At 37.2% G+C, this 25,768-nt stretch overlaps 1 protein-coding gene across 5 annotated transcripts in view; it reads left to right on the plus strand.

Annotated features, from left to right (window-relative positions):
• Positions 1–22,415, plus strand: part of CACNB4 (calcium voltage-gated channel auxiliary subunit beta 4) — a 134,221-nt gene extending 111,806 nt beyond the window's left edge. For all 5 annotated transcript variants that reach the window (XM_021719072.1, XM_021719070.1, XM_021719073.1 and 2 more), the window contains 3 exons: positions 645–740; positions 12,785–12,970; positions 15,796–22,415. In XM_021719072.1, the coding sequence (XP_021574747.1) occupies positions 645–740; positions 12,785–12,970; positions 15,796–16,056 (543 nt within the window). In that variant the 3' untranslated portion in view covers positions 16,057–22,415. The remainder of the gene's footprint in view (positions 1–644; positions 741–12,784; positions 12,971–15,795) is intronic.
• Positions 22,416–25,768: the final 3,353 nt, after the last annotated feature.

Genomic DNA, 25,768 nt, shown 5'->3' on the forward strand with positions numbered 1-25,768 from the left:
TGGGACATCATAGAACCTCACAGATTAGCTCTGTTTTGCAGGAGAGGGCCAAGAGAGATGGGAGCATATGACCAAATGCAATTACAGCAGTGGCCGAAAGCCATTGAAGTATCATTGGTTATATAAACCAATGCAACGTACCAATGAAAATGTTTTGCCTAGATCTCTAATCATGAAATAGTCTGATTAATGTAAAATTGGACTGGAATGTCTCATTAATTATCAGTGACAAAAAGGACCAAATATGTAAATGGCTCTGATAGTTACCTGACATGGAGATAGTGAACAAAAATATTATTCAACTGAATAATATCAAAATATTATTCATCATAAATGACCTGGTACAGTCTATTGCCTCCATTTTTGTAGGACACTCTTTGAAATCTTTGGGTAAAATCTAGGGTGGGAATTCAGGATCCTACTGAGACTTCACACAGAACTAGGATAGGATGAACATATCAAATCCACTGTAACTGAAAGCCAGTGTAAATGGATGATATCATTACAGGTTTAAATATATTGTTTTTCATGCTGTATTTCTTCTCTACTAATGCTCAGGGCTAAACAGACCATAAAAAAAGACTAGTTTATTTGATTTTCTTTCATCTCATTGACAATATCAGATTCATGTCTTCTTCTTCCAGGTTTTACAGCGGTTGATTAAATCTAGAGGAAAATCACAAAGTAAACACTTGAATGTTCAACTGGTGGCAGCTGATAAACTTGCACAATGCCCCCCAGTAAGTGTAGCCATTTTCTATCTTAATCATTCTTGGCTAGTTAGAAGAAGGCGTTTTTTTCATATTGTCATTTTTATTCCAGAATTATGGTGATGATGGTATGTTATCATAACTCTAAAGAATTTCTTGGAACAAGCCACTGCTGTCACGTTGGGTGTAGTCAGGCATCCAGAACTGAATGGTGTCTGCCTTGTAATGAGAAATGAATTTAGTGTGTGGTGTCTGCCTTCCTATTGCAACCTTGGTTACCCTGCAAACTCTCAGCAAACCACTTAGCATCTCCCTCCAGTCATGTGGACACTTTTAAGAAAAGAACAAAATAAAACCTATCAATTTGACTTTCCTTTAACTTTTCTGCCAGAAAGTTCTGACAGGCATAAAAGATTATGATGTTGAAGGTCAAGAATTGATTGGAGCAGAGGAGCCCTGTGGTTATAGCAGATAAAAAGTTCAGAGTTGAGTGAGATGAGAAACTAAATTATAGCAACTCTTCTGGTAGTGTCATTGCCAGTAACCAACTGCTGGGTTGGAAGGTGGGCAGTGGGGCTGGGGGCGGGGGGGGGGGGAGAGGGAACGTCTATCACGTGGCACTGGGTCCCCTGTGGCCAATTAGTGTCTCCACTTGCTCTGCTAACATACTATTTCTGTGCCTATGTTTCTCTAAACTGTCTTTCTTACTCAGTTGATTCACTAGACTGTTTTATATACTTATATAGGATTGTTTATGCTCTGTGAAAGTATAAAATCCAATTCAAATGTTTAGAAAAGCAGTACAACATAGCTTTTAAAAGCACAGACTCTGGGGCCAAATGCCTGGGTTCAGATCCACATGAACTAGTTCTATAATCTTGGGCAAGTACCTGCCTCATGTGGTACTTGCCCAAAAATATATAGTAAAGCTTTTAGAACAGTGTCAGGTACATAGGAGGCACTAAGTGTTTTTGTCACAGTTACCAGATGCCCTTTGCTCTCTGCCACGTCTGTCAGAACCTCTAAGGACCTATGCCTCTCTAGTTCACTGTTGTATCTCAGTTCCTTATCAGAGCAGACCCAAAATAAATATTTGTTGAATGAGCGAATGAATGAAAGGATATACAGGCAGTAAGAGGAATGTTGCATGCTTTCATCAGATGCTTCCCATGTACTAGATGCTTTACATAGATGATCTCTAAACCTCACAGTGACTTAGTAAGATAGCCAATATTATCTGCATTTTATAGTTGAGGTGACTGCAAACAGAGGGGTTCAGTGATTTCCATAAGGTCTCATAGCACATTAAGGTTAGACCTGGATCTATTTGACTCCAAAGCCAATTTCCTCCCCTCCTGACCCTGCCTACTCATACATACACACATACCTAGTTACCTACTCCACAAATCATTTGGATAGCTTGGAGTGCCATCCTAAGAAGTTTCACTTTACACTGTCTACTAATGAAGCCCCATTACACAGTGGAATATATGATTAATGCACTGAGCGAGTACAGAAGGATGTGTTATCCAGCACCAACCCTATAATGCTTCACAGTTAAAGGAAGATCATCTTTGTTGTCTAGCCACCCAAAGCCAAGAGCAATAGTATGATTTACAGTTTTTAGAACTATCTTAACAAGTTTAGTTATAACAGTTCAGTCTTCTGAGAAGCAGACACCTAAATGGAGTTTACGAGATTTGTCTGAGAAAATGTCTTTTCTTTCCATGAGAATGAATTAATGAACATTTGTTTCCAGTAATTGCTAGAGAAAATACTTGTGCCCTATTAAAATTGAGGTATTTTAGCTGCATAGAGAGTTGACTATTGAGTAATTGTACATATAGTACAACTTACTACATCTGAAATATCTGGAACTAAGAAAAGTTACATGCATCTGTAAATGTAAGTAATACTGTGCACCTTAGGACTTGTCCCCACATCAGGGATTTCAAACAGGCCCATGGATGGAAAGACAGCCTTGCCCTATCATTATCTCAGTAGAATAAACACTTCGCCTTTTTATATAATTGGTAAGATAACCTAGAATTTTAACAGGTAGTCTGGATTGGTAAGGTTACATTGTACATAACAGTTTACTAAACACTGTTTACTTTATTAAACATGTTCACTTGATATTGCATGTGTAGTATTTGTAATGCTAAGAAGGAATCGTACACTCTATTTTGGCATGTGTGAAGAAATCTTCGGATTATAAAAACCAGTAGTAATTTTAAAATGTGCCTTCATTTGTCCCTGCTTTACTTGAAGATCATAATTATAATTGTCACCCAAAGATTGGTGATCACTGTGTCATTTTAATTCCTTTAGGAGAATTTGCAACTTGCTTAATTGGCCAAAAGTCAGCAAATTATGCTGGCAGAATCTTGCATTGCTAAGAAATTAAAGGCAACAGTTTTTAGAAGGAAAAATCTAAGCGAGCACAGAAAAAAGTTAACTCTCTATAGGCAGAAGAGTGAATCTTAGATTCAAGGACTATTGGAGCAAAAAGGGACTTTAAAGAGTACCTGATATAGTATTTCCTGGGTGTTCCATGTGATGTCATCAATAGGTGTTATAAGAAAAGAGCCCTTACACTAAAAATGCCTGAGAAAACGCTTGTGTCAACAAAGGTAGTCTTTTTTTTAACCACAGAACGCTGAATATGCTAATATGTATTTAATTTTATTTATTTTCAAATTAATTAAAGGTTTTATTTTTCTCAATATAAAATGGATAATAATGTGTTTGTTTAAATAATATTAAAGACCTAGGTTCCTTTTATCTTTCTGCTCATGCTACCTTGGCAAATACTTACCGCTTCTTGATGGCTGACCTATCTTAACCTCCAGATAAAAAGAGAGGTAAAGGAATGAAGGTATATTCTGGCTGAGTCAGTATCTCCGTCCCTTTTAAGATTCTCATGAAACTGTGCTATAATGGACATTCGAGTGGTTAGACCAGTACTGTATGATAGAACTTTCTCAATGATGGAAGTGTTCTATATCTGAACTATCCAAGATGTTAGCTACCTGCCACTTATGACTGTTTAGCATTTAAAATGTAGTTAGTGGAACTGAGAAAATGAATTCTTAATTTCACTTACTTTTTTTTTTGAGTTGGAGTCTCACTCGGTCGCCCAGACTGGAGTGCAGTGGCTGCTTCCGGCCACTGCAGCCTCGCCTGCTGGGCTCCAGCGATCCTTCTGCCTCAGCCTTCCGAGTAGCCGGAATTACAGGCATGCGCTACCATGCCTGGCTGATTTTTTGATTTATTGTAGAGATGAGGTCTTGCTGCCCAGGCGGGTCTCGAACCCGCGGGCTCAAGCAATCCACTCACCTCAGCCTCCCAAAGGCGCAAGATTACAGGCTGAGCCACTGAGCCTGGCAGTTTCACTTACTTTTAATAAATTTAATTTTTTTCTTTTTATTTATTTATTTTAAATTTTAGGTTTGTGGGTACAAGTGTGTGTTTTTCACATGGGCTTATTGCATACTGGTGGGGATTGGGCTTCTGGCGTCCCCCTTCCCAAATAGTGGACATTGGACCCAACAGGTAGTTTTTAAACCCCCGCTTCCCTCTCCCTGCTTTCCCCATTTTGGCATCCCCAGGACCTATTATTTCCATTTTTATGTTCATGAGTATTCATTGTTTATCTCCCACATTATTAGTGAGAACATGTGGTGTTTGGCTTTCTGCTTCTGAGTTAGTTCACTTAGGATAATGATCTCCAGCTCCATCCATGTTGCTGCAAAGGACATGATTTCTTTCTTTCTCATGGCTGCATGGTATTCCATGGTGTGTATATACCATATTTTCTTTATCCAGTCAACCACCGATGGGCATTTAGGTTGGTTCCATGACTTTGCTATTGTGAATAGTGCTATAATGAACATAAGAGTAGGCATCTTTTTTATATGATGTGTTTTCCTTTGGGTATATACCCAATAATGGTAACTGCTAGGTCAAATGATAGTTTTATTTTTAGTTCTTTAAGAAATCTCTATACTGTTTTCCATAGAGGTTGAACTAGTTTGTATTCCCACCATCAGTGCATAAGCACACCCTTTTTTTCCACATCTACAACATCATCTGTTGTTCTTTGACTTTTGATGATAGCTGCTAATGTGTATTTTATATCTCCAAAAGAACAGGTAGCATGCAGTACTTCCCCTGAAATTATGACTGCAGTTCTTTCTTCACTGAGCATTCTATGGGTCTAGTGGAACACTGCTAGGGAAGGGTTGATTCAGTCCAATCTCCTCATTTACAAATGAAGTAACAGAGACTTAGACAGATGAAGTGGATTTCCAAAGGGCATATGCCTGGGCCAGAGTCAGCATAAGATCTCGATTCTAGTCTAGCAAGACATGAGATGATGAACGGCAACAGATTAGTTGTCGTGTATTCTCCTGGAGGGGGAATCACGGGTTTCACGGTGAGGCTTTTTTTTTGAGTGGGGTCAGTAAACTTTTTGAGTAATGCGCCTTATAGTTAATACTTTAGGCTTTGTGTGTTATACAGTCTCCTTTGCCAGGCTACTCGACTCTGTAGAAGGAAAGCAGCCACAGACAATTTGGAAACAAATGAGAGCAGTGGTATTAATCAAACTCCATAGAAGCAGGAGGTAGGCCTGATTTAGCCAGCAGAACAAACTTGCCACCCTTGTTCCAGAACAAGGTTGTATTCCCACCATCAGTGTATAACCACACCCTTTTACCGTGTAATAAACTACCCCAAAACTTAATGACTTCAAACAACAGCCCCTTGGTGGTATTTAACTGGCGGGTGACCTGGTTCCTTAGCAGGGATGACTGGAAGACTGAACTCAGCTCGCTCTTCTTGGATCCAGGCTTCTTACATGGCAGCTCCAAGGCACCAAGAGCAAGGGTTCCAGTTTCTTAACGCCTGGGCTTAGGTACCAGCACAGCACCACTTCCACAGCATTCCATTCTTCAAAATAACCACAGAAAGCCAGGTGTGATGATTCACGCCTGTAATCCCAACACTTTGGGGGGCTGAGGCACGAGGATCCCTTGAGCCTAGGAGTTTAAGACCAGCCCGAGCAACATAGCAAGATCCTACCTCAAAAAAAAAAAATTAGCTGGGTGCAGTGGCATGTGCTTGAAGTCCCAGCTACTTGGGAAGCTGAGGCAGGAGGACTGCCTGAGTCCAGGAGTTTGAGGCTGCAGTGAACTATGATTGCATCACTGTATTCCAGCCTGAGTGACAGTGAGACCCTGTTTCTGAAAAAAAAAAAAAAAGTCATAGAGGGTTGCCCAGATTCCAGGAGAAGGGACATAACTCAGCATCTCAACACAGTGAGTGTCAAAGAATTTGTGACCATTTAAAATCTGCCATAGATAGTAATAAGCTGGGAAGATTGACTCCTGGAGAGTTCTACTCTGAAAGAGGGAGGACTTTCCTCTTGGGGCCCATTCTGGATTCACAGAAGAAAAGATGAGATGCAGAAAGGGGAATGCAAACCCATCTCATATTTTGTTTAATATGACAAGTCTGATTTTGTGTTACCAGGATACATTTATACATTATGTTTTTTAAAATTTCATTTTGCTTCTACCAGGTATTGGTACCCTTTTCCTCTTCAGAGAAGTTGAAAATAGAACATTTTAAGAAGGCATAGTTCAAACTGCCCCAGTGCTATGGTAATAAGAGCTACCTAATGCATGGTGAGCAAAGCAGAGAGACAGACAATTGAATATATAAATGAAATGTAATCCTTTAATCCTACTTAGTTACAATCTGGTTTGTGTTACCCAGAGCTGACCCCGTGGCTCTTTGAGGTGTGTCATGTTTGTGTGCGTGTAAAATGACATAGATTGCTCTCTGAAAGAGGGGACCTCATCTCCTCTGTGGAGTTTTGCAAACCTCTAACATTACAGTAACCATAGTAGTTATCCTCTGACATCCTTTATTTTCCATTGTCGAATGGACTCAGATTTATTCTATTAAACACAAGAACTCTGGAGGGGAATGATAGTGCCCAGTATCCTTGATCGTATTGCTCTCACAGTAGTAATTTTCCACTGCCCTTTTCCAGTAATTTTATTTAAATTATTTAGAATTGTGTGGATTTATCCATCTCTTTGAAGTGCCCTCCCCATTGGTGCATTCATTATTCACAGCCCCTGAATGTCCATAGTTGAATTCCTAACACTGCTTTTGAAAGGGGCATAGTTACTTCACATATTTTCTTCATGAAACAAGGCCATGTGGGATCCAGTTTCACTTATTCCTTTTCTTGGGATTTCAGCCACCCAATTTGGATACAGAGAATCAATGCTATGATTTAACACATCCAATTACTATAAGCTTAACAAAAGCACAGGGTGCCTTTTCTGCAGGCATTTGCATTGGTGGGTGTTGTTATAATCTTTGAAGAGTAAGGATGGATAGGATGGCAGGATGAGGGGAGGAAAACATGTTTGGGTTCATAATGAATGTCACAGATTATTATTATTTTTTAAGTGAGAAAGCAGGATTTTTTGAGAGGACAGAAAAGTTCCCACAGTAGGAGGGGACCTGAGAGGGTTGCCCTGTCACAGATTATTAAGAGGAACTAGAAGGGATCAGAGTCACTATATTCTCTGCCTTCATGTTACCCTCACCAATTAGTGACAAGAATTCTGATTGTCTTTCCTGTTTAGTTCATTAGAGTAGAAACTCCCTGGGACTAACTGCTAGAGTTCCATGATATTAGCAGGCTTTACTTGGGCCCTATAAGATCTCCTAGATCTTTAAAAAAAACTCTTTAGGTTAGAGTCTAATTTCCTCTCACTAGTTGACTGGTGAGTTAAGTACTCAGAACCTCAAAATCTTTAATAATGTAAATAATATAGTTTTGTTATGAAAGATGCATTGGTCAGGCCAGGCATTATGGTTCATACCTGTAATCCCAATTTGGGAGTGGCTTGAGCCCAGTAGTTTGAGACCAGCCTAGGCAACATATTGAGACCTCATCTCTACAAAAGATTTGAAAATTAGTTTGGTGCAGGGGTATGCTCCTGTAATCCCAACTACTTGGAAAGCTGAAGCAGGAGGATCACCTGAACCCAGGAGTTTGCAGCTGTGGTAAGCTGTGAGTGTGCCACCGTACTCCAATATGGGTAACAAAGTGAGACCTCCCCCCAACTCAAAAAATAAAAGAAGAAACACTGGTTGGTTATTTTATAATTAGCATTACATGTTGTACCATTCAGCCATTTCATTTTACTAAATAATGTTTGTCAGTCTTTTTCTTTTTTAATGCTCTCAGTTTCAGGGTCTCTATATTTCAGTAGCAAAGAAATGAGAGTATGCTCACTCCTATTATTTTTTTCAAATAGGAAGGATGCCCACATGTGGTTTTGAAATAGGAAAGATGCCCACATATGGTTTTGTCTATGCACAAAAAATAAATGTAAAGTAATGCATATAATTATTTCTATATGCATGGGAAGGTTTGCATATATTTAGTCCCCTGTCTAGCTAATATTCAGTAATGAGTCAACTTTTTTAAAAAAAAATTTATTTTAAATATGTGGGGTACAATTCAGCGTTAGGTATACAAATGTTCATTATGCACCCTTGTTGATGAGGTATGCCCTCCCTCCCCTGGCAGTTTCCCACTACTGCCAATCCCTTTCTTACAGTATTACGATACTTGTTCAAGGTCCACTTATGAGTGAGAATATGTGCCATTCGGTTCTTTGTTTCTCTGATAGATCGCTCATGAATCAACTTTTAAAAGTTAAAATTAAATTGCAAAATTAGTTTCTAAGTTTTATAACCTTTTTATTTAAAATATTCAATAGCAGTTTCATAGATAAAATATGTTAACAATATACATTAGTTTTAATGAGGTTCTTCCTCTATGTTAGAAATTACTTATTTCACAATTATAAGGGAGACTTACCCAGTCCTTCTCTATATCTTTCCTCCCAAAAGAACTTAAAAGAAATATATGGAAAATGCTTCATTCCCTCCAGGTAGGACCTGAAAAGCATTGTATTTTCTATGAAAAGTGGGGTGACCAACTAATTTGCTCAGAATTTTCAAGGTTTTAACACTGATAATATTGTGTCCCCAGAAACACTCAGTTCCTGGCAAACCAGGACAGTTGATCACCCTAATTTATAGATTACATCTTAATCTGTAAATGGAGAACCAGACAGATGGTTAAATAGTTGTAACTAAACCAAACAAACAAAAACTTTGCAAATCTTCATTTTCTTTCCCATTCTTTCTTTCCTGTCACTTAATTTTTAGACCACTGAATGAGCTAGAGGCATGTTTTTCACTCTTAATTATTTACAGTGTCTTGGTTCTAATTTTCCTGAAAGAGCTTATCCAGAAAAGGGTCTACTGTTCCTGACTTTTTGATGGTTTGTTTTGACTTTTCACTACTTTATTTACTCTGGCAGCCACACCATTTCTGCCTACCTCAGCTGAAGAAAATATCCCATCATAGAATGTCAGAAGTGTTCGCTGTGGCAGTGCTTTGGAAACAGCTCGGCATTGCCCTTGTCTTGGACTGTCACCAAGGGCTTGGTATCACTGAATGGGTAACTGTTTGCTGCCTGGGACTTTTGCTGATTATGTATCTCTCTGCGTCCATATCCCATGATGTAGGCCTAACATATTTTGCATAGTATGAAGCTGACCAGACTTGAACCTTTAAATTTATGAAAAATTGGCAGTGCTAGTTTGCATAATTCATTGGGTTGCTTCTCTTTGAATTTCTTATATAATTTTTTTTGTTATTTGAGTTGGAGTCTCACTCTGTCACCCAGGCTAGAGTGCAGAGTCATACTTACGGCCACCACAGCCTCTACCTGCTGGGCTCAGGCAATCCTTCACCTCAACCTTCCAAGTAGTTGGAACTACAGACATGTACCCCCATGCCCAACTAGTTTTTTTTAAATTGATTGTAGAGATGAGGTCTTGCCATGTTGCCCAGGCTGGTCTCGAACCTATGGGCTCATGCAATCTTCTTGCCTCCACCTCCCAAAGTGCTGAGATTACAGGCATGAGCCACTGCACCCAGCCGAATTTCTTGTATAATTTTTTTAAATCCCCTTATACTGACTTTCTAGCACTCTAGTCTCCTCAGCTGTCTTATTTCCTAAACAGTTAAAGAGAAAAATTGTCACAGATATGCAGGCTGTGAAATTCTTCCTAGTTGAAAATAAGCCACATATGTCAGTATTCATTCAGAAGCTGAATCTGCTTTTCTCTGTGGTTTTTGAAAGCCTAAAAGCAGTTTCAAGTCATTTTCCATCCTATAGCTGTCTTTTAGCAGTGCAGAAGTGTAGTTTCCTAGAAATGAGAAGTAAGCAAACAGCCATGTGCTGACATATACAAATTCTAACCGTTGGCAAAGAGAAGTTCTTTATTAATTTTACTTGTAATTAAGTGTGTGTCTAATTTTGCCTACAACAGCGACAGTGTAACATGTAGAACAGCCAAGTAGATATAAACATCATAATAACGTCTACACTGGGTGCCGCTTACTCTCTTTGGGCTTTGCAATCCTGGCTGCGACTGTCAGGACCTATCCTGTCCAGGTGTCCCTGGAAGGTTCTTCAACTTGAGACTTCATGAAAGCAAGAAAATGACTTGAGACTAACCAAACCTATATTTTAGAATGAGGCCTGTGTAATCAAATAATTGAAATGATATAAACAGCCAACTCCAAATCCCATACAGTCTAGAACTTGTGACAGTCTTTAGCCTGGAATGGCTGAGAGAAGGGTCCTTTGTTCTGGTCTTGCCCAGTTTCCTCTTTCTGCCTCCCGTATCATCTTAGTCCATGGATGCTCTTCAGGGTGTAGCTGTTCTTGTCCCACTCAAGTTGGCACCACATGGACAATTCTCAGATTCTATATTTGTAACTGTTGAATGTTTGTTTACATTAATGAGAGGAGTAGACTTTTTGATTGTGAGAGATGAAGAACTCCCTTCAGTTACTTTAGTGAAAAGTGAGGACTATTGTAAAGATATATGTTGTCAGAAACTCTAGAAACTAGCTGCTTTCCCTGACTCTCATGGACCATACGGTCTTTTTCTTCCATTGTCTCCACTTCTCTTTTTTTGTTTTATTCTCTTCCCTTTACAGATAATCCTTTGACTTACTCATAATTTTTCCTTCCTCATAAGTTCATGGGTCTCTCCGAACCTCCTTCTAAATCTAGAACTTTAAGCTGCAGCTCCAAACATCAACTGGCTCAGTCTCTTTATTGTTCTGAATTCAAATCCCCATGTGACATAGATTATTATGGATTTTAATATTTGTCTCTACCACCAAATTATATGCTTACTGAACATAAAATATGTCTGTTTTCCTTGCCACTGTATACCCACAGTGCCTGGCACAGAATAGGTACTGATTAAATATTTTATGAATGAATAAAATATGCAAACAAATCTGAAATCTACTAATAACTTTTTGGCTGGAGGAAGTTTTCTACATGGGCTGACCTGGCCAAGGCTTCTGAAACATGAGTTGGTTTGGACTGAAGTCATCTTATTCTTTCTCTAGACCTCCAAATGGCCTTCCAATTTATGGTCAATTTTTTCTGTAAAGATTAATGTGATGAAACATTTAAATAGTAAATGTTGGGGGAGAGAATGTTTCCATGGTGACTTCTGCTTCAGGAGTTCTTGTTCTAAGCACCAAAGAGAATGAGTCAGCTGAAGCACCACCAACTCCTTATCATTCAGTTGTCATTAACCTAAATCCTGCCAGCGACATCAGTGCTGATGGCAGAGACCTTTTATTTGATTCATTCTTGGGAGGGTCATATTTTGATAAAAAGTGTTCATAAAAGTAGGTGGAGGGGATAGGAGAAGGGAGGTATTTCCATCCAGCTATTGAAAGTTGGGGTGTGCTAACACTTACATGTGGAGTGGCTTTTCTCTTTATGAGGTACCAGCGTTTTCCAATTGTCCCTAAAGAGTTTTTTCTGGGGTATATCCTGTTGGTGTTCCTGTGTTCCCAGACAAAGTATAATAACAGAGGGGTCACTCTGCTCCTTTGGGGCGGAAGAACAACTTCCTGAATACAGACCAGGTATTGAACAATGCCCTTACTGACAGAAACGTGGACAGCAGATACTTCTTATATGACCCCCTGGCTTCCTCCACTAAACACTCCTTGTTCTTTTTTATCCACGTCACAAAACAATCTTGTGGTAGTAGAAATCATTGTAATGTAATTTCCTTTTTTTTTTTTTTCTGAGTTAGGGTCTCACTCTGTCACCCAGCCTGGACTATAGTGGCACGCTCATGGCTACTGCACACTCGACCTGCTGGGTTTAGGCAATCCTTCTACCTCAGCCTCCTGAGTATCTGGGACTACAGGCACATGCCACCATGCCCAGCTCATCTTTTGAATATTTGTGGAGGCAAGGTCTTGCTATGTTGCCCAGGCTGGTCTCGAACTCCTGGCTCAAACAAACCTTGGCCTCCCAAAGAGTTGGGATTATAGGCGTGAGACACCACATCCAGCCTCAGTCTTAATCCTAAACTTTCTCTTATTGTTTTATCATGAGACAGATAACATCAGTTTCACAAACATTCAGAAAATTATCTAAGTACATTATTCTCGTCAATATAGTTACCTTGGAAGATGAAAGGTTTATTCCAATGATCAAATCATTGCTCAATATATTCTTAGACTTCTTTTTTCAGTGACATTAATTTGTTTCTCTCATATTCTGAATTGGTTAAATTTCAGCTCTTTAGGAATATATGGATAAAGATGTGAATACATATATGTTTTCCCTATATCTTACCTAAACCACTTTTATGCTTACCTCATCTGTTTCTTTCTAAATAATGAAAGATCCAGGTATTTAATGAGCACTCCCATTTTTATGTTAATGCCCACATTTGTATGGATAACCGTGTAGCTCTTCACTTGATTCTGACTTTAGAAACTACCAATATAACCCCTGAAATTTGATATTAGCTACCAGATACTAAACATGCTCTTATCTGCCTTAAGTGGAATTTTAGGTTTCATTGCCTAAAACCTAAAGTGGAAATAAAATGGATTTTCTTGTCACCTACAGGAAATGTTTGATGTGATATTGGATGAAAATCAGCTTGAGGATGCATGTGAACATCTGGGAGAGTACCTGGAGGCGTACTGGCGTGCCACCCACACAACCAGCAGCACACCCATGACCCCGCTGCTGGGAAGGAATTTGGGCTCAACGGCACTCTCACCATATCCCACAGCAATTTCTGGGTTACAGGTATTGTCACTTTTTCACTTGCACTTTTACAACCTTACATCTAAGATTCTATAAGGAACTTGATTAGGATGGATATTGGGGTTGTCTTTCACTGCAGAGGGTGTGTGTGCATTGCATTAAAAAAATCTAAACCGGACTTGGTGGCTCAGCCTGTAATCCCGCGCTTTGGGAGGTGAGTGGATTGCCTGAGCCTGCGGGTTTGAGACCTGCCTGGGCAACTTGGCAAGACCTCATCTCTACCATAAATCGAAAAATCAGCTGGGCATGGTAGCGTGTGCCTGTAATTCCAGCTACTCGGAAGGCTGAGGCGGAAGGATCACCGGGGCCCAGCAGGTCAAGGCTGCGGTGGCCGGGAGCGGCCACTGCACTCCAATCTGGGTGACAGAGTGAGACTCCAACTCAAAAAAAAAAAAAAAAAAAAAAAATCTAAAATATTACCTAATCATAATCTATCATAGAGAAAGCTACCCAGAGTGGTGACCTTTTCCTGAGAACTTTGCTCTCTACGATTTTATAAGGGATTGTACTTAGGTAAATCAACCTCTCTTATGTCTAAATCTGAAACTCAATCCCTACTCAGTGTCACCCTGCATCACTTCTTACTGGCACTTCTGGAGAATTGTACAATAGCTAAGTAAGGCATTTGGGGGTAGATAGGCTTTTGACTGCCCTTTGTGAATTCTGTCCCTCCCCCCCTCCACCGTCCACCCTACTCACGGGCTGGGCCTGCCTCTCTACCTTACACAAGACTATGTCGACATAAGCAGCAGAGCTGCTCTGTTAGGGAACAGTAACAGATCCCTGAGTTTTCTTAGGGCTGGGCAGGGGCCCACCTTGGTAAGCAGCTGTTGCAAGTGTCCCTTAGGAAAGGTGAGGAAAAACACAGGATCAGAAGGTTCTCTCCTCTGCTGTTCTAGTGCTGCAGTCAGAGTTACATATAGGGAATCAGAGACCTTATAATAAAAAAATAAATCTTGGCCAGGCTCAGTGGCTCAGCCTGTAATCCCAGCACTTTGGGAAGCCAAGGCGAGTGGATTGCCTGAGCCCAGGGGTTTGAGACCAGCCTGGGCAACGTGGTGAGACCTCATCTCGACAATAAATCAAACAATTAGCCGAGTGTGGTAGTGTGTACCTGTAGTTCCAGCTACTTGGAAAGCTGAGGAGGAAGGATTGCTGAAGCCCAGCAGGTCATCGCTGGGGTAGCCATGAGTGTGCCGCTGCACTCCAGCCTGCGCAATGAGTGAGACTCCAACTCAAAAACAAATAAATAAAATGAAACTTGCCTTTCTGCATTATTTACCATTTATCAAGCAGCTGCTGGAATGTGACCAAACCCCCAGGAGACTGAGGAACTGTAGTCAATTGAGAACTCTTGTATTATAACTGGCTTTGTTTTAATGCCCTATAATGATAGTTATAATTGTAGATCATGTAGAGTTAACCCTGAGGTAAATGGGACTCTCCTGCTATTATAACTGTATTATGTTGCTAGGAAATTGCATCTTTGTAAGCAGAAAAACTGCCATATAAATGAATAGCTTTTTAGGCTGGAAACTAACATGAAAAATGTGCTGTTGTAATAATGTACAGTGTACAAGTATGCATCAGGATTATTTCATGCCTTGTGTCACTTCCCGTGGACTGATCTGAATGTAGCTTTTCCGTTGACTAATTCAGATTGGCTCTGAATTGTACCTTGTGGGGTGAGAAATGGATGTATGAAGCAGTACACCTCTGTAACATAGGTAGAAATGAAATGTTGCACTTTGGTTATGAATACAATACTCTTGACTCATCATCACTAAGACATCTAGCTAGAGTGGTTCTCCCAGTTTTACTTAAGAGTTGATGTGCTGCTCTTTATTCTGTGGCCTACTTCTCTCAGTAACCATTGGCACTCAATTGTTAGATACCTACCTGAGGTTGAGGGCATAGTCTGTGATCTGTCCAATGAATTTCCTTTTGTGTGAAGCCGAGTATACTTTAGAGGTGTATCTGGCCCGTGGTTTCACCAGGATCCTGTTACTTAATGAGGTGACCTACCTAACTGATGGCACAAGTAGATAAATCCTTTCCCATAGTGAAGAAAAATAACATTTTCTGAGCCATCAAATAAGTATCTTAAGATACTAATTTCAGTGAATGGTGTTAGGAGAATTTAGTTTATATCTGAAGATAATTTTTGCAGGACATTTCAGTTGAAGAAGCAAGATTTATAAGTGTATCAATTAGCTGGCTCCATAATTCTTGCATACTCCTTTGGAAAGAATATTGCTGAAAGTCTTACATTTATGTAGGGTGCAGACACACAAACTCATTATTTTATGGACAGCACAAATAATAATTTTATTAAAATATTTTTTAAAGTTATGAGGAATATTCAGCTGGATCAAGGAAAGGTGTTTTACTTTAGAAGGGAAATATTTTATCTGTTCAAGAGGGAAATAAAATAATAAATGCAATTCTGAATTTAAAGTTATTTCCCAGAAGTAAAATAATCCTTATTTTTGCAATAGGAATGGAATTATTAGGACTTTATAAAGTTTCACTTAACAGTTAACTTTTTAAATTCTATATTTTAATAGGAAACATAGTCCTGCAGCACTAATTAAATTCATAAACTACCAACACTCTCGCATCTTTGCATTTTATATCTCAAATACTTAAGATCAGATATGTCAAGCAGACCATTTGTGCATCAAAATGCTTTATTAAGTCAGATATTTGGCATCTTATTTTACAGATCCTATTAGTTTACATATATTTACATGTTTAGATGAATGAAACTGACATTATGTAATCAATGAACTATCTGATATTTTTAGAGTCAGCGAATGAGGCACAGCAACCACTCCACAGAGAACTCTCCAATTGAAAGACGAAGTCTAATGACCTCTGATGAAAATTATCACAATGAAAGGGCTCGGAAGAGTAGGAACCGCTTGTCTTCCAGTTCCCAGCATAGCCGAGATCACTATCCTCTTGTGGAAGAAGATTATCCTGACTCATACCAGGACACTTACAAACCCCATAGGAACCGAGGATCACCTGGGGGATATAGCCATGACTCCCGACATAGGCTTTGAGTCTGCTGAAACAAAAAATATTCATCTGTTGACAATTTGCCATAGCACTGCTAGGATAAACCAATCATCTTAACTTGGCAAACACAGCACAGTATTTACTGTGCTTATGGGCTGCTGTCATTTGATGCTAAGGGGCAAAAAAAAAAAAAAAAAAAATGTACATTATGCCCTTGAATCTAGATGGATATTACATGCCCAATCATATAGATATTTTTAAGTGCAACATTTACATAACAGTACCTTTTCTTTTCTTCATAGATTTAGACACATCAATTTGTAATTTAGGGTACTTATCAAGGCACATATAAAATAATTTCCCATGCTGGAAATTCCAAATGACCAGTTCCAGTTGGAACCAATTTATAAACCAATTCCTGTTGGAATTTGGGTGAATTGACTAGAAAGTCTACTTGAGCATGTTGCAATCAAATGAGAAATCTGGAAAACAAAAACCTAACTAATAAGAAGATCAAAATACCAATAGAAGCCAAAACCAGCTATGGTATTTATTTGCTGGAAGCTAAATTTACACTTAAAGTTGGAATGTATAAACATTTTAATATATGTTAATATTGCCAGAATGACTTTTCAAACTTACCAAATGTATTGATAGTGCCAAAAAAAGTCTAAGAAATCTTAGTGCAGAAATTATATAGTCTCCTCAGATTTTAATATTTTTATTTTTTTCCTGGCACAGCTGTTGTATTCAAAGTGTTTTGCTTTTTGTTTAGTCAGCACTGTTAGCTCATTTGAAGTTGGCCACAAAAAAAAAAAAAAAAAAAAAAAATATTTCAGCAGTGAGAGAGAACAGTAAAGAGAGGCCCAAACATAACTGGTTATGTGAAATAGAAAATGGGGTGGTGTTGTTTCCCCTTTAATCAATCTGAGCACAACTACATACATCCAGGAATCTGAAAGTCAGATAGTAAGGATGTGGTACTGATCCTCTCGAGTGCAAAGCTAAACATCTCCAGACAAGAATTGATCTATCCCACTTAACACAATCATGGGGCCAGGATTTCCTGCCAGCACGATTGATATCTTTCCATTGCTTCACTTAGCCTCTGTCTTTTAATATCTGAATGTTCTAGCCCTTCACCAAATTCTTTCAATAATGTTAAGGATTTTTGTTTTACATGGTCACATTCAACTTTGATATTGAAAGTGCTGTTTTTACAAAATTGAAAAAAGTTAAAATAAATGATGAATTTAAAAGCTTGCAGTAAAAAAGAAAATCATCAATTCTGAAAATATTTGTTCGCTAAAATTAATAGCATTTTAATGTAGAAAATTATAAAGAATTTGGAGATTGAGCTGCCTTATTTCTAATTAACACTCTTCTTCACCTATTAAGTCTTCATAGCTTTTCCAGTGACACAATTATGGAATTAGTGACCTATGTCTTACATTATCAAGGAAGCCTTAGATTCACTATAATCTAATAACTTATTGGAATTGACCCTTTTATACAATTCACAAATGTCTTTACAAAACAAATCTTGTTTCTAAAAACCCACAATGCATGCATTTTCTAAAACCCCAGTAGAACCAGGCATAAAAGCACTTTTCTACTAGTACATGTTATGAAGCCTATTTCTGAAAACAATAATTAATTTTATATTATTTAATTTCCACCTCCCAAGCCTTTCAATATTTAGGCTCTCAAAGCATGTACCAGTTCAATAATTTTCTTGAACCTGGAAGTAATTTCCATGTTCTTGGTTAGTTATACGTATCTTGAACCCCATCACAATCTTACCACATGCCCTCCACTTTCATGTTCACTGTGTGTACCCCATTATGAACCTGTTTGGCTGGTAAAGAGGATACTTATAATTCTGTAAGCTATTTCAAACATTTGATACAGTTAAAAACTATGGGCTCAGTAAATTTTAAGAGTTAACATGTGATACTGGCTTGTGAGGTTCTGTCATCTAGTGAAGCTTATAGAACTTTCAGTTAAGACATTTAAAAAAGTCATATCCATTAGGCACTTTAATAAACATATAACCTGCCATTACTGAATACTTTGTTAGAACACAGAAGAGCATTTTCCAGCAAACAAAAATATATTTATTACATGTACAGAACATATTTGCATGAGAAAGAAAACATTAGCCAAAACATTTTTCTATATGCTTTACTGGTTTCTTGTTTGTGCGCATTAAAGTATTTAATTGCAAAGAGTGCACCAAGGTGTATAAATTTAGACTAGACAGCTGTTCGGCTTTTTTTGTAGTAGCATTAGCAATTTGGTCATTTAACTACTTTAAGATATTTACATTTTATGGCAGGTAGCTGCAACAGCATTTACATATATTTCCTAGTCATCAAGATTACCATCTTCTTTCACCTTTTAAAAAGTCACTTGTTTTTAAAGGCCTCTCAAAGCCTTGTTTCTAGTCTTTCATGTCAAGCTGATAAAGAGAGAGGCCCATTCAATATCTGCACAAACCAATCTATCATTTACCATCCAATGTCCATACCTGTTTTACTTTGCATTCTTATTCAAAAGCTAACAGTCTTGGAAAGGGTATAATGTATATTTTCTTGATGGATATAGTTAAAATTTTACTTTAATTGGACATATTCTTTCCTCTTCCTTCTATAATAAGTTTATCTTCTCCAAATGAATAAGATATGCATCTTCCTTTTTTAAAAAAAGACTTAGAGTTTATTGTGTAAATGATACTTAAAATTCAGATATATATTAAATGAAAAGTTTTATTTTTGCCAAGCACACCAAGCATCTTTGGAAAATACATATTCCACAAATATTTTATTTTTAGTTAATTTCTTTTAAAGATAGCAAATGATTATAAGCAGGAGAAACAAGTCTTACAGTGTTTTGAGGCTGTTTTAACTTGTAGTATAAACCACTTAGAATTCTTTAATGTCAGTCACAGGCATGTAATAATGTGGACTTACCTGACAATGTGGAAATGTAGTCCTGGAAAAAAAAAGGGAATGCAATTTGTCAATCCTGATGTGAATTCTCAAGGCTATAATGTGACTCTAATATTATAATCAACAATGTTATCTTGTTTACTCTAATATCTAAAGCAACACTTAGAGATGTTTATAAATGACTGATGATTCTCTCTTATCTTTATACAGTTCTATTGGAAAGAAGATTGAAATTGTTAACAATTTAGACTGATGGTCTTTCCTAATAAGAGAGTCTTAATTTTGTGACTATATAAGTCATTGCATTTAGTCCTTAATGAAATGAATTTTTTAAATGTGAAACAAATTCTGAGACAATTATTTGTTCCCTTTAAAGAATTTGTTATTTAATTTAATTATTATTGTTGCTGTTGTTTGCAAAATGTATTTTTGGAATGTTAACCTCTTTTCATACCTGCATACTTGAACTTGTCTTTTGTGTGGGGGCCTTAAAATTCATAAGAGGAAGTAGAGGCAGTGAAAGAGAATGAGAAAAGGAAGTTATACTGAAAGATGTTTTGCAAATTTAAACTTTTAAATTAACATATCACAAAATGTTGTTGAGACCCAGGATGTTAGTTAAGAATGTTTCTTGGCAACCTTAATTTGCATGCTAGTATATATTTTCTTAGTTATACAATTTTATTTTGGTATCTACTTAAAAAAATGTAATGCTACTATAGAAATTACCCTATCTACTGATATTTATACTACCTCTTCTCTAGAGAAGACACTCTGTCTTTAAAGGGAAAAACACTTGTCAATAAGTAATGATCAAACTTATTACTATTACAGCTAACCTTGCTGCAAAGCTAAATGCATAAAGCATTAAAATTTGCCTTCCCTTTATATTTTAAACTGTTTCCAAAATGTTCTTGGCACCCTTTTATTTCTTCTATGTTAGTGAAGTTTTCTTTGAATTGGTTCACAGTGTACTATGAGGCAAGGTTAATTTAACAAATAAGTCATCATAGGAAACAAAACAAACTGCAGGGGAATTGCCTTTGTGTGTAACTTGTAATAGCTAGCTCTAAGTCTAAAAGAAAGTAGGTCCAGAGACTTGATATTTAAGTGCAGCTGGTTTGCAAATTCAAATTTTGTTGATCCTTGAATTCTATGGAAACCCAGAACATGACTTAGCCATTTACTGGGTAAGGATATGCATTATCTTGGACTCCCAAGTAATTGGAACAAACTTCATATCAGTGTTTCAAATAAATGCTTATATATCCTTTATTCCTTTTATATTTATGCCTTTGTCTTTTTTGACAATGTTGCATGTTCTTTTTTAATTTTATAAAATTCATCCTTGAATGACTATATGAATGAAAACTTTACAAGAAATTATGTAATAAAATGTTTTATTGGTTCCTCATACCTTTAAATATTGTCGATATTATAACTGTTAATAAGTTGCTTACTCAAGCTGTATCTGTGGGGCAGAGAACAGTCCTCTTCTTTTAAATGATAATCAGAATCAAACCAGTCAGGTCAACACAATACCTGTTAGATAACAAGGATACATTTTTTCCTGTAGACTTAATCAGTCAAGTTAGTCAAAATATTAAAATTGGTTTGTATGGGCACACAAAGCTGCAGCATTTTAAAATTACTTTTTAAAAATGTCTTTTTTTTACTAAAGTCTTTCTCAAATGAAACACATCCTCTGATAGCAATTATAACTACTTGTTTAATTCCAAATGCTTCAGGTTAATTGAATATTGTGAGAAGATTAGAAAATATCTCATCAGATAATTCTAACTAAGGGCTGTAACTCCAACTTGCCATGAAAAATGTGTAATTAAAAGTGAATAGCAGTTGGTTTGGGGGAGTCATAGTTACATATGAAACTTTCTTTTGTTTCTTTTGATGTATGTAAATGTTTGCAGAAAGATGGTAGAAAATGTTACTAATGAATTTAGAGCAATGTTTTGGGGAATAAACTGATACTTCCCCATTTGAAAATTATAAGGAATCAAAATGGGAACCATCTAAGAACCAGAAGTGGCTGGCCTCTAGCTTTTCAATACTTTGTAAGTGTTCTTGGTTATGTTTTGAACACTTAAATTTCTCAACAAATGGCTATGTCTATATTTATGTAGGGGCCACTCTTGCCCTACTTGCATGCTACTTTCACACACTTTTAATTGAAATTAGTGTGAATTCTGTATGCATAAGGGATGTATTAAAGATGCGGGATCATTAACACTATATTGTTGCATACTATTTTTCATATGCCTTACAATATTTTCTGGGACGTTATTAAAATGAAAGCATTTTATTGCCAAAATAAATCTATGTTGTTACTACTAATCTGCATTAGCAGTAGAAAAATAAATAATGTAGCAAAAACATATATTGTACAGTACAAAATTATAAAATATATATTTTGCCAATAATATGAAAATAGATCGAGAAGAAAGAAGCACATTTGTTATAGCACAAACTTACAACAAATCCACTGTTAAATTTGGCAGTCATATTTTTTAAAAGTATATAGATTTAATTCTAAGTTTTATCAGATTTATTTCATCTACCATCTTTTTAACTTGCTGCTTGATACTTTTCCAGCAATTTGTTTCATAGCCTTGCAATCTGTGGATGTAATTTCTTTTGTTTTATTCCCTTCCATAAAATTTATTAAATTTTATTTTGTGATAAGACTCATATTATATTTTCTGTTCTTATTTCTTCTCCTTCAATTACAACAGCAAAAAGGCACACAAATGAGCTCATAGGGCTCCTTGAATTTTGGGCATATTTGAAATTTTTATATTTTTCACAGCCTCAATCAGAATGACCAACAACAACAACAAAAACATTTGCTACGGGTCCCTTTAATTTGTTTTATACCGAATGCTATTTTGAAACATAAGTTAAAGCTTTTAACTATGTTTTTGAAGGGATGGTGGGAGGGAATAAAAAATAGATAAACTTATAGACACAAAATATAAGGAAAATAAATATGGAAAATGATGTAAAAATATTTTTCCCACTATTCCGAGGGCTGTTGATATTCCAAGCTATTGCTATATCTGCAGTGATAAAGTAGGATAAAAATTGCCTTTGTCCAATAATTTTTTCCTTTCTTTACATTTTAATTATTTTAATAATTTATCCCCTTTTATTTTTCTTATATAGGTATGTGTAGCATTCTACAAGGCATGCTGGGTAAAATATACTATGCAAATGTGTACAGTGCTGCATGTTTTGTTCTCCCTCTGCTTTAGTGGCTTTAAATTTTAAAAATGTGGTGTTATTTTTGTGAATAAAAACATTTAACAAAAAAATGCAGAGTGCATGCATATAGTATCCTAATTTCTATGGATTTGTTTTATGGAATTTACATGTGTACAAAACAACTGCATTAATTTTTTCTTTTATATAATAAATGAAAAAAAACAACACTGAAATCAGCGTTATACCTCTCCTTTATATTATTCTAGAAATATATTGAAGGAATACTGGAAATAGGTATATTCCTATACCTCTTATAGGATAAAGAAAAAGTCCAAACATTTATCCTTAAAAAAAAAAAAAAACGCTCAATTAACTATTTTCTGAAAATAGTTAATTTTCTGCTAGGTGCTATGAGCAATTACAAAAGAAGTACTGTATTAGGAAAGAGTAAGTTACATACATACATACACACAAAATAAAATACATTGGAATAAATGTGTGAAATCGGATTGAATATGAAAAAGTATACTAGATGAACTTTATTGTTCACCAGATACCTGCCCCTAAATGGTTACTTTAATGTAGTAATTCTCTGAAGTTTCCAAAGCTATCCTGTACCTGTAAGAATTCCATAGATGGCTTATCTAAGCTTATGACTTGATATTTCATGTGTTCAGGGTCAAGTATCTATGCTGAGACTTGATTGGTATTTGACTTTTCTCTCATTGCAGTGTATAAGAAGGTCAAAAGAAATATGTACTATGTTGATTATTATCACTGCATTAGAATTATGCAGTGATTTATTACATCTAAGTTATTTCACAAACATTATTACATTTAATCCATCTGACCATCCTGGAAAGTAGTCAAGGAATGGATAACTAAATACAACTACAAATGAGGAAACCAAAGCTCATTGAAACTTCTCTTTAGAAATAACTTTCATTTAAAAATACATATGCGTATGTTAAGCGCTTTTTAGCTAGGTAGGCATCTGAAGCATACTGAACAATGCCTGGAACACAATAAATGTTGACTGAGTATCTCAGTTATTGGAAAGGTATTTGCTAAGGCTGTCTCAACTATCCAAGTATTTTAACCAACAGTCTGAAACTCTCAACTGGAAGAATTACAGTAACTTTCATACAACATGCAGATTAGCATAGTGGTTTGAGTATGGACTCTAGCTCTAGCCTGAGTTCTAGATTCAGCTACAACTAGCTATGAACCTGGGACAAACACTGAACTTTCCCGTTCCTGGGTGTTTCTGTAAAGAGATTTTCTTTTGGTTATAGATTACATCTTTCTGTTTTCTAACATGTCTAATAATTTTATTGGATTTAGAACAGTGTAAATTGTACATTGTTGATGACTTGATGTTATATTCCTTTAAAGAATGTTATATGTGTTTTGGCAGGCAACTGTGAAATATTTGGCCCTTTCGAGTTTTGTTTTTAAGCTTCTTTAGGATTAAAGTAGGGACTATTCTTGGGGTAATTTAGCTCCTCTTGTAAAGTCTCTGGGATGTCTACTGAATGTCCTATATACTTAGGAGTCTTCTTCATCTGGCTGAGGAAAACTCAAATGATTCCTAGCCCTATATAATCTCTAGGAATCACTTGCTATACAGCTCTTGTACTTGTTTCCACAGAAATTGTTACTTGCCATCCTTTTGTGGTTTCATACTACACAAGTAAAGGTTAATATGCAGCCAAAGACTCAATGGACCCCTAAACAAGTTTCTAGAGCTTTTCTCTGTGTCGCTCCTTCCTTTCAGTTACTCTGCTTCACAAGTTCTAACAGCCATGATCTCTAGGAACACTGATCTGTGTCTTCTAGGAATTTTCCAGAATCTTATTTGGGTTCCTACTTCCTCTGTAGTTGGTTGAGAAGTGCTTCCAGGCAGAAAGTTCAAGCAATGGTAAGACTCATCTTGCTTGTTTCTCTTTTATAAATAATCACAGTCCTGTGCTGCATGTTTCCAATATCAGGAAAGAGAAGTCTTTCCAATGACATTTACGCATCTTTAGATGACAACTAAATTAGCCTTTATAAGGTCTCACAAGTCTATTTGCACTAATAGCTTCACACCACTCAACAAAGATTTCAATTGCTTCTGATTTCAAGTTTGTATTTCATCTATGGATCATATAGTTGGGCAAGATTGAATTTGGTAAATTCACTTTTTCTTCTTTCTTTTTTTCTTTTTTTTTTTTTTTTTTTGCGATACTTGGATAATATTCTGGGAGACCATCTCTTTAAGGTAGACTGTAAAATATAAAGCCCTAACTTCATAAGTGACTATGGATATGACATCCATCTAATAAATTGACAGAGATATGTAGGAATTTGCAAAGTTTCAAAGAGTTGCCAAAGCATTATCTACAGTGAGCAAGAATGAAAACATTAAGGAGTTAATGTAAATTGCTTATGCAAAAAAATGTCGCTTTTCTAAACAGCCTATAGAGTATTAAGTAAATACAGACATGATAATCCATAAATTAATATGGTACTGTGATGATTTTACTTCCCTTCATGTATATCTCCTCTAAACTCTGGCTTTTAACACAAGCTCCCAAATAAGCCAAAGTTATTAGTTTTCTATATATGGAGATAAGATAGGAGAATTGAGGTAGAAAAGTGCACTTTATTGTTGATTCTGCTTAACTTCATTTAGCTGTTGGGAATGGGCGTGCAAAGCAGTTCAAATGGCTTCTACTTCTACAATTCCACTTTTTTTGCTCTTGGTCTTATTCTGTTGCCCAGGCTGGAGTGCAGTGGCTCCTTGCAGCCTTGACCTTCTGGGCTCAGGAGTTTCTCCTGCCTCAGCTTACTGAGTAGTTAGGATTATAGGCATGCGGCACTATGTCAGGCTAACTCTTTAGTTTTTTTGTAGAGATGAGGTCTTGCTATAATGCCCAAGCTAGTCTTGAACTCCTGCTCTCAAGCAGTCCTCCGGCCTGGGCCTCCCAAAGTGCTGAGATTACAGGCGTGAGCCACCACACCTGGCCTCCCCTGATTTTTTTCTTTCCTTTTTATCAAAATTAGGGAGAATAGAAAAGAGTGAACTTTAGTAGCCACTTAGAGTTTTTAAACAGGGAAGTGACTTGATCAAAATCGCAGCTTTGGGCGAGAATGACCTGAGAGTGGAGTGAGACTGGAGAGGAAAAGAGCCCTGAAATACAAAATGGCTTTCAGACGACTGTCTAGGAAAAGCCCCCGACTTCAGCTGAGCGGCAGAAAGCAAGAGACGCAAGAGAGACAGACCCTGAGCTTACCTCAAGAGCCCTCTGGGACACTTTGTCGGCCCAGACGCGGGACTTTTTGGTGCAGTGTGTGTGTGAAGGGTTGGGATGGGCGCGAAGTCCGTAATTACATGTTTACATCATGACTCTGTGGAGGAGATTCAGGGAAAACATAAACACTCGGCAGGGACGTACCAGCAAGCCGTCGAGAGCCCTCTGCCCCAACCCGCAGCCCGCACAGCCTAGATCCCGCACAGCCTAGATCCCGATCCCAGGGCGCAGCCCTCGCCGCCGGCAGGTCTCCCGGTTATGCAAATGAGTGAGCTCCAGGGCGGGCACCC

The sequence above is a fragment of the Carlito syrichta genome, unplaced genomic scaffold, assembly GCF_000164805.1.
Source record: "Carlito syrichta isolate Samal-C Ts95f unplaced genomic scaffold, Tarsius_syrichta-2.0.1 Scaffold314111, whole genome shotgun sequence".
NCBI classification, from domain to species: domain Eukaryota; kingdom Metazoa; phylum Chordata; class Mammalia; order Primates; family Tarsiidae; genus Carlito; species Carlito syrichta.